We start from the raw sequence: 17,845 nt of genomic DNA, 5'->3' as shown, positions 1-17,845 counted from the left end.
TTTTTCTCTATAAATACAAACAGAAATATAAATGATTTAAAATATGTATTTTATTTAAAAAAATTTCAGAAATTTTAATAATTTCACTTTTATGATTGTGTAAAGTACTTAAGTACATTAATTATATTTGTATATGTATATTTAGTCCATGATTCATGATAATATTCTTGTAATTCATACAAATGTGTTGTTGACTCATTATAATAGTACTTAGGCCTGATCTATCTGTTTCTTAAATACATTTGATTTATTTGTGTTGGGAAATTAATATTTTGATTATGTAGTAAATACATAAAATTCCAAATGTGGCAAAATTCCAATTATACACCTCAGAAACAAAAAATCTAAAATAGTAATTGTAACATATAATAAGAAACAGACTTCATTTAACCATATCATGAAGATCCACAAGGTGGTGATATTGCCCAGTGCTTTTAAACCAAAATAAGGTGGCAAATAAGCTGAAAATAAGGTGGTTGAATGGTTTGATAAGATTGAAGTTAAAATGACAAAACAGCCTAGGCACGGTGGCTTACACCTGTAATCCTAGCAATTTGGGAGACCGACCGAGGCAAGCAGATTGCTTGAGCTCAGGAGTTTGAGACGAGCCCGGGTAACACGGTGAGACCTTGTCTCTACAAAAAATACAAAAATTAGCCAGGTGTGGTGTGTGCAACTGTAGTCCCAGCTACTTGAGATGCTGAGGTGAGATGAGGTGAGAGGATCACCTGAGCCTGGGAGGTCGAGGCTGCAGTGAGCCGAGATTGCTCCACTGCATTCCAGACTGGGTGACAGAGTGAGACTGTCTCAAAAAAAAAAAAAAAAAAAAAAAAAAAGACAGCCACATTTCCAGTATAAATACAGTTTAGTGATAGGAAAACATTATAGAATATTCTGACATGTAAACTAGAGGGCCTATTTACTCAAAATACACATGCATACACACACACCCCCCCAAGTAAATATGTAACTAAAATAAACAAACTCTTTTTTATTTTCAAAAAACAGGATAATACCAGCTCTTTTTCCTAATAAGTTTAGACATATAGGGAGGAAAAAAAAGTAACAAAATCAGCAAGTTGTCTGCCCCAATTTAGAGAAAAGGAGGAAGAGATTTGCCAGGGAAACTGACTCTGTCAGAAATTAGGCCCTGTACCATTTAATGCTGTACATTCATTAGAATGGCAATGAAACAATGGCTGTGGACAATTCAAGGTCAGGAAAATAGTAGCCATGCTTAGGTCAAAGTCAGGTTCAGACCTGAAGCCTCATCTCCACCTCTGGAAGTTCTGTAAATTATCTCTGAAGATATATCATTGAGTATATTAGGAAGTTACATGCTTACAAAATTAATGATTTATGTATTTAATAAGTTTAAGGTCTTAGGTGCTGTCTACTTTTCAAATATATGTGTCAACTATATCCACTCTTTTTATTCTTTATATGTAGATTTTCTAAAAGACATGGCATTTTTCTTCAGCAGAACAATTAATGGACCTTTCAAAATATTTAAAAGTATTAACAAAAGATCTGTGATCTAGTTTTAGAAATAAAAGTGTTACTGAAATCATAGTTAAAAGCCTAAATATTAATTCAAAGACAGGCAACTATGGAACATAAGCAAGAGTATGCAGGCAAAAGGATTAGTATCTAGTAATGGCTGAAGGAAGGAAAGGTTAGAATGGTAGAAAATAGAAACAATGGTGCCTCAAGAAGAAAGTGAAAGAAGGTCAGGAGAGGGAAATCAAAAGTATAAAATTAAGAGAGGCCAGGCACAGTGATTCACACCTATAATCCCATCACTTTGGGAGGCCGAGGTGGGTGGATCACCTGAGGTCAGGAGTTCAAGACCAACCTGACCAACATGGTGAAACCCCGTCTCTACTAAAAAAAAAAAAAAAAAAAAAAAAAACCTGGCGGGGTGGCGTGTGCCTGTAATGTCAGCTACTCCAGAAGCTGAGGCAGGAGAATTGCTTGAACCCCAGAGGCAGAGATTGCAATGAGCCAAGATCGGGCCATTGCACACAAGAGCAAAACTTGGTCTCAAAAAAATAAATAAATAAAATAAAATAAATAAAAAAATAAAAAAACTAAGAGAAAAGTAGTGGAAATAGTAAAACTATTATATTATTATATTAGATATAGCAACTGATTTGCATTTGCCGTAGCAGCTTCAGTGGAGTAATAAGAATACAATTCTGATTTGAATTTTAAAGAGTGAAGTCAGTTGAGGAAATAATGACAGTGATTATAGATTATTGCTGGTATTCAAGTTTAGGTGGTGGATTCATCTCCCAAGCTTCATACTCTGGAGTGACTCACCAGTGACACCAAATGGTTCAGTGAGGATTGAATCTTTGTGACGTACAGCAACCCATTTAATTTCCTGAAGCAATCTCTTCTCTTGGCTTCATTGACAGTACAAACTATTGGTCTTCTGATTCCCCTGACTACTCTTTCACATATTATATTTCACTTAAAATATATAATATATATATTTTAAAATAATCTCATACATACACATGGGTTCAGTTATCTTGAATGATCATTTCTGGCATGATACAGGACATCAATAAGCATATATATATATATGTATATATATATATATATATAAAGCCAGCAAAATAATTATTTATTCTAGTATTTGTACTAATTAGCTCTGTTGCCATTTAATGATTTTTTAGTACAAACATTTTAAGAATATCTAGATTTGAATGTATTTTCTTTTTTGTGGGGGGATGGAGTCTGGCTCTGTTGCCCAGGCTGGAGTTCAGTGGCACTATCTCTGCTCACTGCAAGCTCCGCCTCCTGGCTTCAAGCGATTCTCCTGCCTCAGCCTCCCGAGTAGTTGGGACTACAGGTGTCCACCACCACACCTGGCTAATTTTTTGTATTTTTAATAGAGAAGGGGTTTCACCGTGTTAGCCAGGATGGTCTTGATCTCCTGACCTGGTGATCCACCCGCCTCAGCCTCCCAAAGTGCTGGGATTACAGGCGTGAGCCACCACGCCCAGCCTGATTTGAATGTATTTTCTAAATAAAAATTGAATTGCTATTTAGATTATTCCAGTACCAGCATGAGGGCTGTTAAATCTTTAGATATGGCCTTTTAAGGTTTTTTTAAAAATATGTCATTATATCAATTAGTATTTTTCAAACTGATCAAAAACTAAAAGTTTCAGATTTCCTATCTAAAGTTTACATTTTTTATATATACCAGGTGGTTGTGAGAGCTTTGATCAAAACAACCTTACCCACTTTGAATGTGTTTCTTGTCTGCCTGATGATCTGGCTGATTTTTAGTATCATGGGAGTAGACTTATTTGCTGGCAGATTCTATGAATGCGTTGACCCAACAAGTGGAGAAAGGTTTCCTTCGTCTGAAGTCATGAATAAGAGTCAGTGTGAAAGCCTTCTGTTTAATGAATCCATGCCATGGGAAAATGCAAAAATGAACTTTGATAATGTTGGAAATGGTTTCCTTTCTCTGCTTCAAGTAGTAAGTACACTTTTGACTTTTCCTTATTAATTATATATTCATCCATATTGTAGGTTGAATGCAAAGGACAAAATGTGGGCAATTAATACATTTGGTTATAAAATATTTTAGCAATTAGTAGATAAATGTAATGGGACATACAACTATCGGGGGAACCCGTCACAAATATTTCAACAAGGGTTCTTTCTATTTTCCGTAAGTGTTGGCCAGCTGAGAAATAAAGAGAAAGAGTACAAAGATAGGAATTTTACAGCTGGGCCGCCGGGGGTGACATCACATATCGGTAGGACCGTGATGCCCACCTGAGCCTTAAAGCCAGCAAGTTTTTATTAAGGATTTCAAAAGGGGAGGGGGTGTACAAACAGGGAGTAGGTCACATGCTTCAAGGGGCAAAAAGCAGAACAAAGATCACATGCTTCTGAGGAAACAGGACAAGGGCAAAATCAGAACTCCTGTTAAGGGTCTATGTTCAGCGGTGCACATATTGTCTTGATAAACATCTTAACAGAAAACAGGGTTCGAGAGCAGAGAACCTGTCTGACCTAAAATTTACCAGGATGGAGTTTCCCAATCCTAGTAAGCCTGAGGGTACTGTGGGAGACCAGGGCGTATCTCAGTCCTTATCTCAACTGCATAGGACAGACATTCCCAGAGTGGCTGTTTATAGACCTCTCTCCAGGAATGAATTCCTTTCCCAGAGTATTAATATCAATATTCCTTACTAGGAAAAGAATTTAGCGATATCTTCCCTACTTGCACGTCCATTTATAGGCTCTCTGCAAGAAGAAAAATATGGCTCTTTTTGCCCAACCCCGCAGGCAATCAGAACTTGTGGTTGTCTTCCCTTGTTCCCTAAAAATCACAGTTATTCTGTTCTTTTTCAAGGTGCACTGATTTCATATTGTTCAAACACACATATTTTACAATCAATTTGTACAGTTAACACAATTATCACAGTGGTCCTGAGGTGACATACAACCTCAGCTTACGAAGATAACAGGATTAAGAGATCAAAGTAAGACAGTCATAAGAAATTATAAAAGTATTAATTTGGGAACTGACAAATGTCCATGTTAAAATGAAATCTTCGCAATTTGTGTTCCTCTGCCGTGGCTCCAGCCAGTCCCTCCGTTCAGGGTCCCTGACTTCCCGCAACATACAACACTAGGCTCATTTAAAGAGACAGGCCAGGTGCAGTGGCTCATGCCTGTAATCCCAGCACTTTGGGAGGCCGAGGTGGGCAGATCATGAGGTCGAGAGATCAAGACCATCCTAGCCAACATGGTGAAACCCCATCTCTACTAAAAATACAAAAATTAGCTGAGTGGAGTGTCGCATACCTGTAGTCCCAGCTACTTGGGAGGCTGAGGCAGGAGAATCCCTTGAACCTAGGAGGCGGAGGTCGCAGTGAGCCAAGATCATTCCACTGCTCTCCAGTCTGGTGACAAAGTGTGACACTCTCTCAAAGAAAAAAAAAAAAAAAAGAGAGACAAAAGTTAAATACTGTCTCTGCCCCATTGGATGAAGGAAGTGGAGATGCAAGTAAATTTAACAGAGGAAATACAGATACTGGCCCAAACTATTTTTACCACCACTGATCAGGTTATAGGGTAATGTATTAGTCAGGCTTCCCTAGAGGGACAGAACTAATAGGATATATATATATCCTATATAATATATGTTATATATTATCCTATATAATATATGTTATATATTATCCTATATAATATATGTTATATATTATCCTATATAATATATGTTATATATTATCCTATATAATATATGTTATATATTATCCTATATAATATATGTTATATATTATCCTATATAATATATGTTATATATTATCCTATATAATATATGTTATATATTATCCTATATAATATATGTTATATATTATCCTATATAATATATGTTATATATTATCCTATATAATATATGTTATATATTATCCTATATAATATATGTTATATATTATCCTATATAATATATGTTATATATTATCCTATATAATATATGTTATATATTATCCTATATAATATATGTTATATATTATCCTATATAATATATGTTATATATTATCCTATATAATATATGTTATATATTATCCTATATATGTTATATATTATCCTATATATGTTATATATTATCCTATATAATATATGTTATATATCCTATATATTATATACATCCTATTATATATAATATATCCTACTATATATTATCCTATATAATAATATATATTCTATGTAATATATATTCTATATATATTTTGTGTGTGTGTGTGTGTGTATATATATATATATAGTGGCAGAGGTGAAGTAAGCTCGTGTATCTATGTCTATTCCCACTGTGAACATATGGTGAGCTCACACAATGAATCCCAGGAAGCCAACTGATATTATAGCCCAGACCATGCCCATGTACCCAAATGGTTCTTTTTTTCCAGAATAATATGTTACGATGTGGGAGATTATTCCGAAGCCTGGTAAGATGAGGATATAGACTTCCGGGTGACCGAAAAATCAGAATAGGTGCTGATATAAGATAGAATATATACATATATATCCTATTAGTTCAGTCCCTCTAGGGAACCCTGACTAATACATCACCCCGTAACTTTATCAGTGGTGGTAAAAATAGTTTGGGCCAGTATCTGTATTTCCTCTGTTAAATTTACTTGCATCTCTACTTCCTTCATATATATATTTTTTTTACATATATAGATATATATATTTATATATATTTACATATATATAAGATATATATTTATATATATAAGATATATATTTATATATATAAGATATATATATATATACACACATACACATATATATATATAAAGGGGAGTTTATTAAGTATTAACTTACATGATCAATGATCACAGGGTCCCACAATAGGCTGTATGCAAGCTTGAGGAGCAAGGAGAGCCAGTCCGAGTCTCAAAACTGAAGAACTTGGAGTCCAATGTTTGAGGGCAGGAAGCATCCAGCACAGGAGAAAAATATAGGCCGGGAGGCTAGGCCAGTCTCGCCTTTTCACGTTTTCCTGCCTGCTTTATATTTGCTGGCAGCTGATTAGATTGTGTCCACCAGATTAAAGGTGGGTCTGTCTTCCCCAGCCCACTGACTCAAATGTTAATCTCCTTTGGCAACACCCTCACAGACACACCCAGGATCAATACTTTGCATCCTTCAATCCAATCAAATTGACACTCAGTATTAACCATTACAGGTAATAATTCTTTAGTTCAACCCAAGTCACTACTTTTTATCTCTTTAGCATTTTGAGGAACTGCTACTCAGTGACTCAATATCTAGCAGATGTGAAGAGTTGAACAATTCCTCTTATGTGTCTCACAGAAAAGCACGTGTAGCAGCTACAAGTCACCATGACACATGGCCGCATGTATTTATTTACCATTTATATATCTGTTTCTCTATTTATCTTTTTCTAGTCATGCTATCTTCAAATATTTTGTTATTAACTATAAATAAACTAAGTACTTGAAATAGTTGTTAACAGACAATATAATAATGAAAATGTTAAGGATCCCAATTACACAGTATATGGAAGTGTGGCAAGCCTATGTCAAATGTTTCAGTGCACTAATAAGAGACTGAGATTTTACTTTTTATTTGCCAGGAAGCATAAATTTTAAATGCATTTCATTTTTACAGGCAACATTTAATGGATGGATCACTATTATGAATTCAGCAATTGATTCTGTTGCTGTAAGTATAATATAATTTTAAAGCCATTCTTAGGACACAAGCAAAGTCATTTTTGCAATTCGAGCACAGGACACCAGTAATAATGAATAGAAATTAAATGCAGTTCAGATTGGATATTTCATTGGCAATGAAATTCTTCCAGGGTTATTATATACAATGATTGAGGCCCCATAGGTCCATTTGAAAGATTACCAGACTTTGCAACAATGGTTAAATGAATGAAATGAATTTTAACATTCATACAAAGCAATGATATCCTTTTACCAAACAGCAAAAAAGAAAACAGTTTCTTAGGTAGCATAACAATGCTTGTTTTGTTGTTGTTTTCTTGTCATAAATTGTTTTATAAAACTTGTTTTAAAAAGCCAATATCAATAATTTGCTTATTTTAAACTTCTAGGTTAATATACAGCCTCATTTTGAAGTCAACATCTACATGTATTGTTACTTTATCAACTTTATTATATTTGGAGTATTTCTCCCTCTGAGTATGCTGATTACTGTTATTATTGATAATTTCAACAAGCATAAAATAAAGATAAGTATAAATATTATTTGTTTATCCAATGTCTGAGAAAATCAGGCATATACATAAATATATAAATGCCCTGCTTCAAATAATTGGCTTTGGATTCAGCTTAATGTCATTTTTATTTGACATGTATCTTAAAAAATCATGATTAATGTTCCTGCACATTGATGAACATTACCTTCTAAATCCAAAATATGTACTACACAGTCAAGTTTAAAAGTTAAACATTACAAGTGTCTGTGTAAAAATTACAAGTGTTTTGAAAATAATGATGGGCTGAAAAATAAATACTGTAAGTAAAATTTTCTATCTTCACAAATATGTGAAGAGTTCCAGAAAAAAAAACTCTTTTACTCTCTGTTATATTTAAAGCCTCCACAGTCAGCCAGCATGGACATCTTTCAAAGTTAGAGTAGTTCTTTCTGCTAGAAGTAGACAGAGTTATAAATCCTAACTGGGTGGCCTAAGTAGGAGTGCTTGAACCCAGTAAGACAGAGTTCAGAGACAGAATTGAATAACTACAGTTTCATGCCATTTCTAAAAAGCGACTTCCTTCAGGGCCTCCACAAACGCAAAGGACTAAAAAGACATCTAAGTCAAGTTATTTTACACAGGCACCTAGTCTCTTTTGGGAAGCCTTCCAAAAAAGTCAAAGGAAAGAATAGTTTAATTTTGAAATTTTATCTTCAGCCATGTAATCAAACTTTAACCATGTGTAAAATCTGGTACAGTAGACCCTCCTTATCCAAGGGGACTGTGTTCCAAGACCTCCAGTGGATGCCTGAAACCGCAGGGTAGTACCTAACCTGATTACTGTAAATCAGAACATGCTTCTGTTCACGTTAAGATGCCTTTTCCATGACTAAGACTTATCATGCACTGTGGCCATTTGCAGTATGAAGTACAACAGCAAATCAAGCATACATTTATTTTTCATTCTTCACAATTTCATGGACAGAAGATTCATTCATACCATAGATTTAGCAACCTCAGCATATGTTTTTTTTTTTCTTGCCTGAAGTCAAGCACTTTCACCTTTTCTCTTAAAGGAAGCACTTTGCAGCTTCTTTTTGGCGTATTCGAAGGCCAGCATCACTTCTCTTGCATTTTGGGGGTTATTATTAATTAAAATAAGGATTACTTGAACACAATCGCTTGATAACAGAGATAGCTGCAAAATGAGTAAGGTGTGGGTGGCATAGACTGAGTGGATGTGCTGGACAAAGGGATGATTCACATCCCAGTCTCCACAGAGCAGGATGACACAAGATTTCATCAAACAACTCAGACCCACATGAAATTTAAAATGTATTAACTATTTATTTTTAGGATTTTTCATGTAATAATTTCCAACTGTGGTTGACCATGGCTAACTGATAGTGTGGAAAGTGAGACTTCAGATAAGGGGGCACTACTGTATATCACTCTTGAGTCTCCACCGATGAAATAGGAGTAGAGAGCTGAGTGCTCAATTGTGATTTTGATTGGATGCTTCAGCTTTCTACGAATATCAACCCTGTAGGATAACATACTAGGATTTGCTTCTAGGCTTTGAACTGGTGTCTGCAGTCAATTTAAGTGACCAGGTCCTGATTTAGAGCAGTAACAATTCCTAATTCCTAGGACGTGACATTATTCACTTCACATATATTACGTAAGATACTGAAATTAGCACTAGAAACACAAAAATGAATAAGCCCTCAACCGTGCTATGAAGAAGCAAGCGCAAGGTGCTTTTGGAATAATAGTAAAAAAAAACTCTTCTGATACTATTTGAAAAATAAAGCAATATATAGTCATATAAAATGATCACATATGATCATTTCTGTTTATTTCTACTTAATAAAAGATACAAATCAACTTTTCCTTTAGCTATTGAGCTCAACCTTTCTTAGTAAATATTTCCAGATATCCCCTGCTGTTTCTCCTTTGTCCCCTTTTACAACCCTATGTGAAAATAGAGTTGACACTCCCCTAAGAGAGCGCACTTAGAGATTACTGAATTTCTGTCACTATCAGCATGTATTCTGTATGTGCTTTTTATGGATTTTTGGGCAGAAAGTCAGACATGTTCAAACATGATTTCATTCACTGCACTTAAGCCTTTTTTTTAGAAGATTAAATCAATAATTGCCAAGTCTTTAAAATGCCTATTAACATAAGGGAAAATTTGGATTAAGTGTGATTTTAATATATTTTTCTTTCCTTTCTTTACCTGGGAGGCTCAAGTATCTTTATAACGGTTAAACAGAGAAAACAGTACCGCAGGCTGAAGAAGCTAATGTATGAGGATTCTCAAAGACCAGTACCTCGCCCATTAGTAAGAAAATGTCTAGATTTTTTGAAACTTCAATGGAGGTGTTCTTTATATATTCTCTTTTAAAGCCTTGACAAATGTTTTTGACAAAATTTTTGTGTCCCTTGACAAAGCTTTTCATGGTCATTTTGTTTGTTTGTTTTGACTATATGTTATAGTTATAGTTTGGCAAAAATTTAGGTTCACACTTATTCTCATTTATTTTGGGAAGAAAGTTGTAGTGTATAAAAGACCATATATATGTATATGTATCCTATTAATAAGACTATTACACCTGTTGATTTTACCCACAGAACAAGCTCCAAGGATTCATCTTTGATGTGGTAACAAGCCAAGCTTTTAATGTCATTGTTATGGTTCTTATATGTTTCCAAGCAATAGCCATGATGATAGACACTGATGTTAAGAGTCTACAAATGTCCATTGCTCTCTACTGGATTAACTCAATTTTTGTTATGCTATATACTATGGAATGTATACTGAAGCTCATCGCTTTCCGTTGTTTTTATTTCACCATTGCGTGGAACATTTTTGATTTTATGGTGGTTATTTTCTCCATCACAGGTAAGATTTTGTTTAGTCAAATTTTTACTGATAATAATATTAATTCAAGTAAGCTCTTACAGTAAATATGAAATATAGTCTCCTACATTTCAAAATCATGAAATATAGTCTCCTAATAAGCAAAACAGGTAGAGATCTTTTTTTATTTTCAACAGGAATGCTTCACATTTGTATTCATATGTGTACCACCCATGCCTAATAGAGATAAGATGTTCAAAAATATTTCTAATAACATAGACTTTGTATACAAGCCACCAGGTGAATGTTTAGTCAACCCTTCATTCTATAATATACACTAATTTTCTAGATGACACTAGAAAGACGTTTATGTCTTAGAATGATGTAATCTTTCAAGTTCACTATTATTTCCTTCCCTCTAATCTCTAAAACTATTTACAACTTATACAACATTAGAGTTTCAGGCTTTAACAAATTTGTTGCTTGTTTTCTCTTACTTTGGAGATCTCTCTCTTATTTAATAAATACACTTGATAATTCTCTTTGAGAATAAAGACTGTTATATGCAAAAAATTCAGTAGTAAACAAGACAAGTATAATTTCTGTGTACACATAGCTTAGAGTCTATTAAAGGATATAGATAATTAAACAGTACATTTTAATGTGTGCTATTAAGGTTATGGTAGGGAAGTCACAGGGTGCTGCAGCAGCACAGCAGAAGGAGGTCACCTAATCAGTAAGTAGAGGTCAGAGAAAACTTTATGGAAGATGTGAAATCTAATTAGAGACTTTTCAGATAAGGAGATAGCCAAGCAAAGAATTTAGTGTCAAAGAGTTTCAGGCAGAGAGAAGTTTGTCTGTTTCCACATAACACACATATTAGGGTGTAAGTTCCATGAGAGTAGGAACAATATTTAAGTTTACTGCATCCAGCACTATTCTATGCATTGAGTAGTAGAAAATATAGATAAACTGTTTGCCCAGATCTGCTTCCAAATATTCACTCATTCAGTTGATAGTGGAAACAATGCAACTAACTACTGAAAAAAACCGTAAGAAGCTTCAGAAAAGAAGAAGCTATCAGAAAAACTGATAGAAAAGTACATGAAGACAAGAGGGAGCTGGTAGGAAGAAGGCAGAGAAATGATGGAATTAGGGTCCTATGAGACTGAAGGGGACTTCATCAGAGAACTGGAAGGAAAAGCAATTGCAGTCAGAGAGAAAGCAGTTTGAATTTGAAGTTTCAGAAGGCAAGGTATCTTGGGTCCAGAATGTGATTATAAACGTAGATTTGTAAAATGATGGAAAAGAGTGTAATAACTTGAGAAGACCAAAGACAGAAACCGGCTTTTAAATGGATTGTTGATGGTAGGTGCTAAGGTGAAATGAGAGACAGTGAGTCAATTATTGAAGTCTTCAATGAATATGAATGAAGAATGAGTAGGCTATAGAGCCAAGGAATGGTAGGAAATGATATAGCTGAATGGCATGATCCACAAAGTGTCAAAAATCTCTTTTATTTTTTCTTTATAAAAATAATAGGAAGGAAAAGTGACCAGAAATCACATTGGAAAGAAAGAAAGATACCTATTTTTTCTTTCTAACCTGAGGAAAGTGGAGTGGGGAAGAATGAGCTCCCTGTATTTGAGAGGGTTGTAAGGGAAATAGAGTCTTCAAGATAGAGCCAGATTTAGCCATCATCCTCTGAAAACTGAAACGGGAACAGAAATCCAAACACCACATATTCTCACTTATAAGTGGGAGTTGAACAATGAGAACACATGGACACAGAAAGGGGAACAACACACACCAGGGCTTGTTGGAGGGTGGGGCGTGAGGGGAAGGAACTTAGAGGACAGGTCGATAGGTGCAGCAAACCACCATGGCACATGTATACCTGTGTAACAAACCTGCATGTTCTGCCCGTGTATCCTGGTGGGTTTTTTTTAGAAGAAATAAAAACAAAGATTAAAAAAAGAACTTCCCCCCAAAAAAGAGATTGGGTTAAAAAAAATTAGTGATGAGAATGTAGAGGAATTATTCACAATTTAGTGATACTTCCTGCATAATGAAAAAGTTTGGAAGGTTGAAGGGAAATGAGAATTTGGGTCAGAGTAGAAGATTCACTAAAGCACTATAGAGATAGGGTATTGATAGGATAGAACATCAGAGAGAAATATCATCTTAGGCAGAGACCAAGTTTAACAAAAATGTGAGACATGATTCCTCCAGATTCAACAAACCTACCATATCACTTAGAAGCCTCGTGGGATTCCTTCTTCCACTACCTTCTCAACTCAAAACAAACTACATTCTCTCTAATACTTCCAGAGAACATCTCTTATACCTTTAATGAATTATAATTCTACCTTGTTTTATAGTTCTTGTGTTAATCACTGCCATACTTCCCTCATCTAACTACCACAGCTACAAAAAAGTTCTAAACAAAGACTTATTTATTCAATTCACATTTAAAGTTCCTGGAGCCCCAGTACTATTTATGAAATAAAGAAATTAAATTACAATCTATGAATCACTGAATGCCAGACATTTCTGTAATTATATTTATCAATTTCTGCCTTATAATTATTTTAAATGTCTGTCACTAGTTTCTAAATTATAAGGTTCCTGAAGACAGAAATCATGTCATTCATCTTTGTATATTGGTGTGATATATTTATTGGGCATTCAGTAAAGATTGCATGGAACTAAATTTCTTAATCCAATAGCAATAAAAAATTATGACTATTGTCCTACATTATAGAATCAGGTCATCTGTAATTCCAGAACTACTTGATCTGTAATACTCTTAGATGATGTTACAGAAAAATAATCTTCCAAATTTAGCTAGATACCCTGAGCATTGATACAATAGGTGTTTGGCTGACCCAAACTCTCAACATGCTAACTGTTAAATGAGAATGATTAGTAAAATGGAAGGGATCAATAAAGGATTAATAAAACAGGGAAAAACAATTAAGTGTAAAATAATTTATAGTCCTCAAAATACAATTGTGTTTGAATAATGTATAGCCTGCTTTATCTTTCCCACCCCCAGGACTATGTCTGCCTATGACAGTAGGATCCTACCTTGTGCCTCCTTCACTTGTGCAACTGATACTTCTCTCACGGATCATTCACATGCTGCGTCTTGGAAAAGGACCAAAGGTGTTTCATAATCTGATGCTTCCTTTGATGCTGTCCCTCCCAGCATTATTGAACATCATTCTTCTCATCTTCCTGGTCATGTTCATCTATGCCATATTTGGAATGTACAATTTTGCCTATGTTAAAAAAGAAGCTGGAATTAATGATGTGTCTAATTTTGAAACCTTTGGCAGCAGTATGCTCTGTCTTTTTCAAGTTGCAATATTTGCTGGTTGGGATGGGATGCTTGATGCAATTTTCAACAGTAAATGGTCTGACTGTGATCCTGATAAAATTAACCCTGGGACTCAAGTTAGAGGAGATTGTGGGAACCCCTCTGTTGGGATTTTTTATTTTGTCAGTTATATCCTCATATCATGGCTGATCATTGTAAATATGTATATTGTTGTTGTCATGGAGTTTTTAAATATTGCTTCTAAGAAGAAAAACAAGACCTTGAGTGAAGATGACTTTAGGAAATTCTTTCACGTATGGAAAAGGTTTGATCCTGATAGGACCCAGTACATAGACTCTAGCAAGCTTTCAGATTTTGCAGCTGCTCTTGATCCTCCTCTTTTCATGGCAAAACCAAACAAGGGCCAGCTCATTGCTTTGGACCTCCCCATGGCTGTTGGGGACAGAATTCATTGCCTCGATATCTTACTTGCTTTTACAAAGAGAGTTATGGGTCAAGATGTGAGGATGGAGAAAGTTCTTTCAGAAATAGAATCAGGGTTTTTGTTAGCCAACCCTTTTAAGATCACATGTGAGCCAATTACGACTACTTTGAAACGAAAACAAGAGGCAGTTTCAGCAACCATCATTCAACGTGCTTATAAAAATTACCGCTTGAGGCGAAATGACAAAAATACATCAGATATTCATATGATAGATGGTGACAGAGATGTTCATGCTACTAAAGAAGGTGCCTATTTTGACAAAGCTAAGGAAAAGTCACCTATTCAAAGCCAGATCTAATCCCACTTACCACCTCTTTTCATATTTCTTCACATATCTGAAAAATGTTGAAAGCCTAAGCCAGGAATAAAAGAAAAGTAGAGATAATAATCAATTATTTACAACCGATGGTAATTAAGCTTGTATTCACAAGACTTCATGCCAAATTCACTTTTTAGCATTATATCTAACAAATCAAGAGAATCCTTAATATTGCTGCAGTGAGTTTAAAGTGGGTTAAAGTGGCCATTGGACAATCTCATATTTGTTTTCTCTACATGGCTTATATGATGTGTGCCTTCTAGGGAATGAAGGGAAGTGGTGATAGAGATCAGCAGCAGCAGGGGCTTTCTTTTATATTTTATGTATAATTTAATGGGCTTTAAGTCACCACTATTAAGACTTACAAATAAGCAAATACTTTCCTGATGTGGGATGGTGAAATGCTACTGGCCGTTAAATCATAAACTTGCCTAGACAAAAGCCAATTGCAAGAAGGGAGAGAGCAGTTCTTTAGAAAGTGCCTTTGAGATCAACCTCAGAGATTCTTGGGCTGATTAAAACTGCATTTGAAAAAGATTGGTTGAAGCTCTGTGTTTATTTTTGTATGTTCTTGTTTTCATTTGGAACTGGGAATGAATAGGATTTCATTGTGCTCAAGCTCCTGGTTTCTCATCTCCGGCTAGTTTCACCTAAGCTTTGGCTCTTAAGCAGGACAGATTCGTAAAACAAGAAGCATAAAGGAGAGTTATAGCCCTTTTTTTTTTTGCATTTTCTTCTCATTTACACCTATTTTTTTAAAAAGTATACATTTACTAAAATGATGTAATAAATAACATGTTAATAGACTCAAGCTTTACCTTATGAAGTTGATGTATTTTTACCAGTTATTTCTAATGTAACATTGAATATATAAGATCTGACAAATGTATGTTTAAACATGAATTAGAAGAGTTGAGAACTACCATTATGTATAGGGATTCTCATAGTGTCTTGGCCCTTAATTGGAAAGTTGTGGCAACTTTAACGTACTTTTTACTGTATGTTATAATTCTTTGTAACTTAGAGAAAGACAATGGTCACTCAAACTATGAGAACTATGAATTAGGAGATAAAAGTTTAAATTTGTTGTTGTTTTATAACAGTATGTACAAGTGAGTTTTCCCTTATATATTTATGTTTTCAAGTTTTTAAATCTCATCATATACATCAATACTCTATAAAATGTTTTATATTCAAAGAACTGTAAAATCCTACACATTAGTTTTCACTATTGAAATTTTTTTTTAAAGAGAGGCATAAATAGTTGTCCTTTGACTTATTCATACAAATATAGTCATTTACTTCCATGTAGTTTGAGATTCTGAGAGTTATTCCAACTTTATGAAGATTGATTTCAATGTGACTGCTAAGTCCTAAAAGATTCAGAAAGAAAATTTATATATTATTGATTTAAATGTCATCCTTTAAATTTGTTGTATAACCTTCAATATAGTTTATGTATCAGTGATTGTATTTTATTCTGAATGCATGATCTCAAGCCTTAACTATTATAATCTTTTTCTGCCCCTCAGAAATTGAATAACCTAACCAAGATGCCTTTAGGGGATGCCCTAAGTAAATGTAATTTCAGATTTCAGGGTTTTTTTTTTTCCCTCCTCTCTAAGTGTTCTTCCCTTTCTCCTCCTGCTCTCCATCATTGTTATGGGGACCAGTGAGGAACCAGTGTTAACTTGGTGACAATGTGACAGCTGGTGCTTTAAGCTCCGTTTTCTATTTCTAGGGAATGCTTTATTGTGGAAACTGCTTCAGATACTTAAATTGAATCATAACTTGCTTCTGTAAACTGCGTAAAGACAACAAACTGATTTTAGTTTGAAAAGTATATCTTTTACTTGTAAACCTTGTTTGCCAGTTACCTTCCGAAAGCTGTGTAAAGAGTTATTTTTAACAAAGTCTTAACAATATATGTTACTTTTTAGATACTATAGAAAATAATAAATATAACTTGTAAACCACATTAAGCTATGTTTGTTTTTAATTTGATAAATCATGTTGGCAACTTTGTGTAGTATACTTTTTAAAAATAAGCTTTACATTAAAGTTTGTTAATTCAGGCTTAAAACTGGAAACAGTTGTGCTTTCTTTAGATCACATAATTTTGTAAAATACATTTTAGTAAGCTTACCAGTGGCCCCTACACATTAACAAGATGTAAAAAGATCACTCTTCTTATCAAAATTATAATGATAATTTTACTAGGTATATTTTCGTATTATTAGAATTTGCTTTCTGGAAGATAATACTGAAATTAAATTTATTGGTACACTACTATTTATCAATTTCTGCATCTTCAAAAATTTTATTGTGCTTCATTAATAAATATAATACACTTGAAATTGTTTTAAAGATAATGGTAACAGCTACTATTTATTGAGCACACTTCTATGCCCAGCCTTATCCTATGTATTTATCATGCATGAAGAAGTGATCACTCTCAGTTCATGAGTGAAAAAAGTTAGGTTTAGAAAGGTTATGAAGTTTTTATATGGCAGAGACCCTATAAGTAAAAAGGCCAGGACTCTAAACCAGGTCCAGTTACAGAGCCTTAATGTGTTTTCTCTCACACTTGCTCTCTCGCTCACTCTCCATCTCCCGCTGTCCCACTTTCCCCATTTGGTGCAGTAAATTTTAAAAGTAGAGACATTCCCTGGAAAAAGGGAAGTCGTAAGGGATAAAATTATAGAAGTTGAAAAATTCAACATTTTCTGAATGCTGAATACTAAAGGTAAACTCAGATCCTATTCAGATAAAGATATATCTGAGACTGAAGAGCTTACTGACTACTGGGGGGAAACATAATATGCAGCTGGTTATAATATGTGATAATTTGTATACTATGAGTGTACATTGTAATACACATATAGGCAGGAATGATGGGTTCTGTGTTGGATTTCAGAGGTGAAGTGAGTAAAGTGGGCCCCTGCAGAAAAAGGAGGACTTTGTCAATTAAAGAAGGCAACTTTGTTAAACACAGAGGCACTTTTAAGGAGAAGAGTCCACCACAGATATGAGACCTAGGCATCCAGCTTATAGTTCTTCAACCTGGAGGATAAAGAGATATGAACCAAGGAGAC

At 34.4% G+C, this 17,845-nt stretch overlaps 1 protein-coding gene across 1 annotated transcript in view; it reads left to right on the top strand.

The window, feature by feature from the left end:
- Positions 1 to 16,726, top strand: part of SCN7A (sodium voltage-gated channel alpha subunit 7) — a 90,693-nt gene extending 73,967 nt beyond the window's left edge. The window contains exons 20-25 of the mRNA XM_019021647.4: positions 3,221 to 3,499; positions 7,180 to 7,233; positions 7,634 to 7,771; positions 9,981 to 10,085; positions 10,376 to 10,646; positions 13,663 to 16,726. Of these exons, the coding sequence (XP_018877192.3) occupies positions 3,221 to 3,499; positions 7,180 to 7,233; positions 7,634 to 7,771; positions 9,981 to 10,085; positions 10,376 to 10,646; positions 13,663 to 14,729 (1,914 nt within the window). The 3' untranslated portion in view covers positions 14,730 to 16,726. The remainder of the gene's footprint in view (positions 1 to 3,220; positions 3,500 to 7,179; positions 7,234 to 7,633; positions 7,772 to 9,980; positions 10,086 to 10,375; positions 10,647 to 13,662) is intronic.
- Positions 16,727 to 17,845: the final 1,119 nt, after the last annotated feature.

Source organism: Gorilla gorilla, chromosome 11, assembly GCF_029281585.2.
Source record: "Gorilla gorilla gorilla isolate KB3781 chromosome 11, NHGRI_mGorGor1-v2.1_pri, whole genome shotgun sequence".
Classification (NCBI taxonomy): Eukaryota; Metazoa; Chordata; class Mammalia; order Primates; family Hominidae; genus Gorilla; species Gorilla gorilla.
Note: the sequence above shows the minus strand (reverse complement) of the source record. Positions and strands in the feature narration are given on the sequence as shown.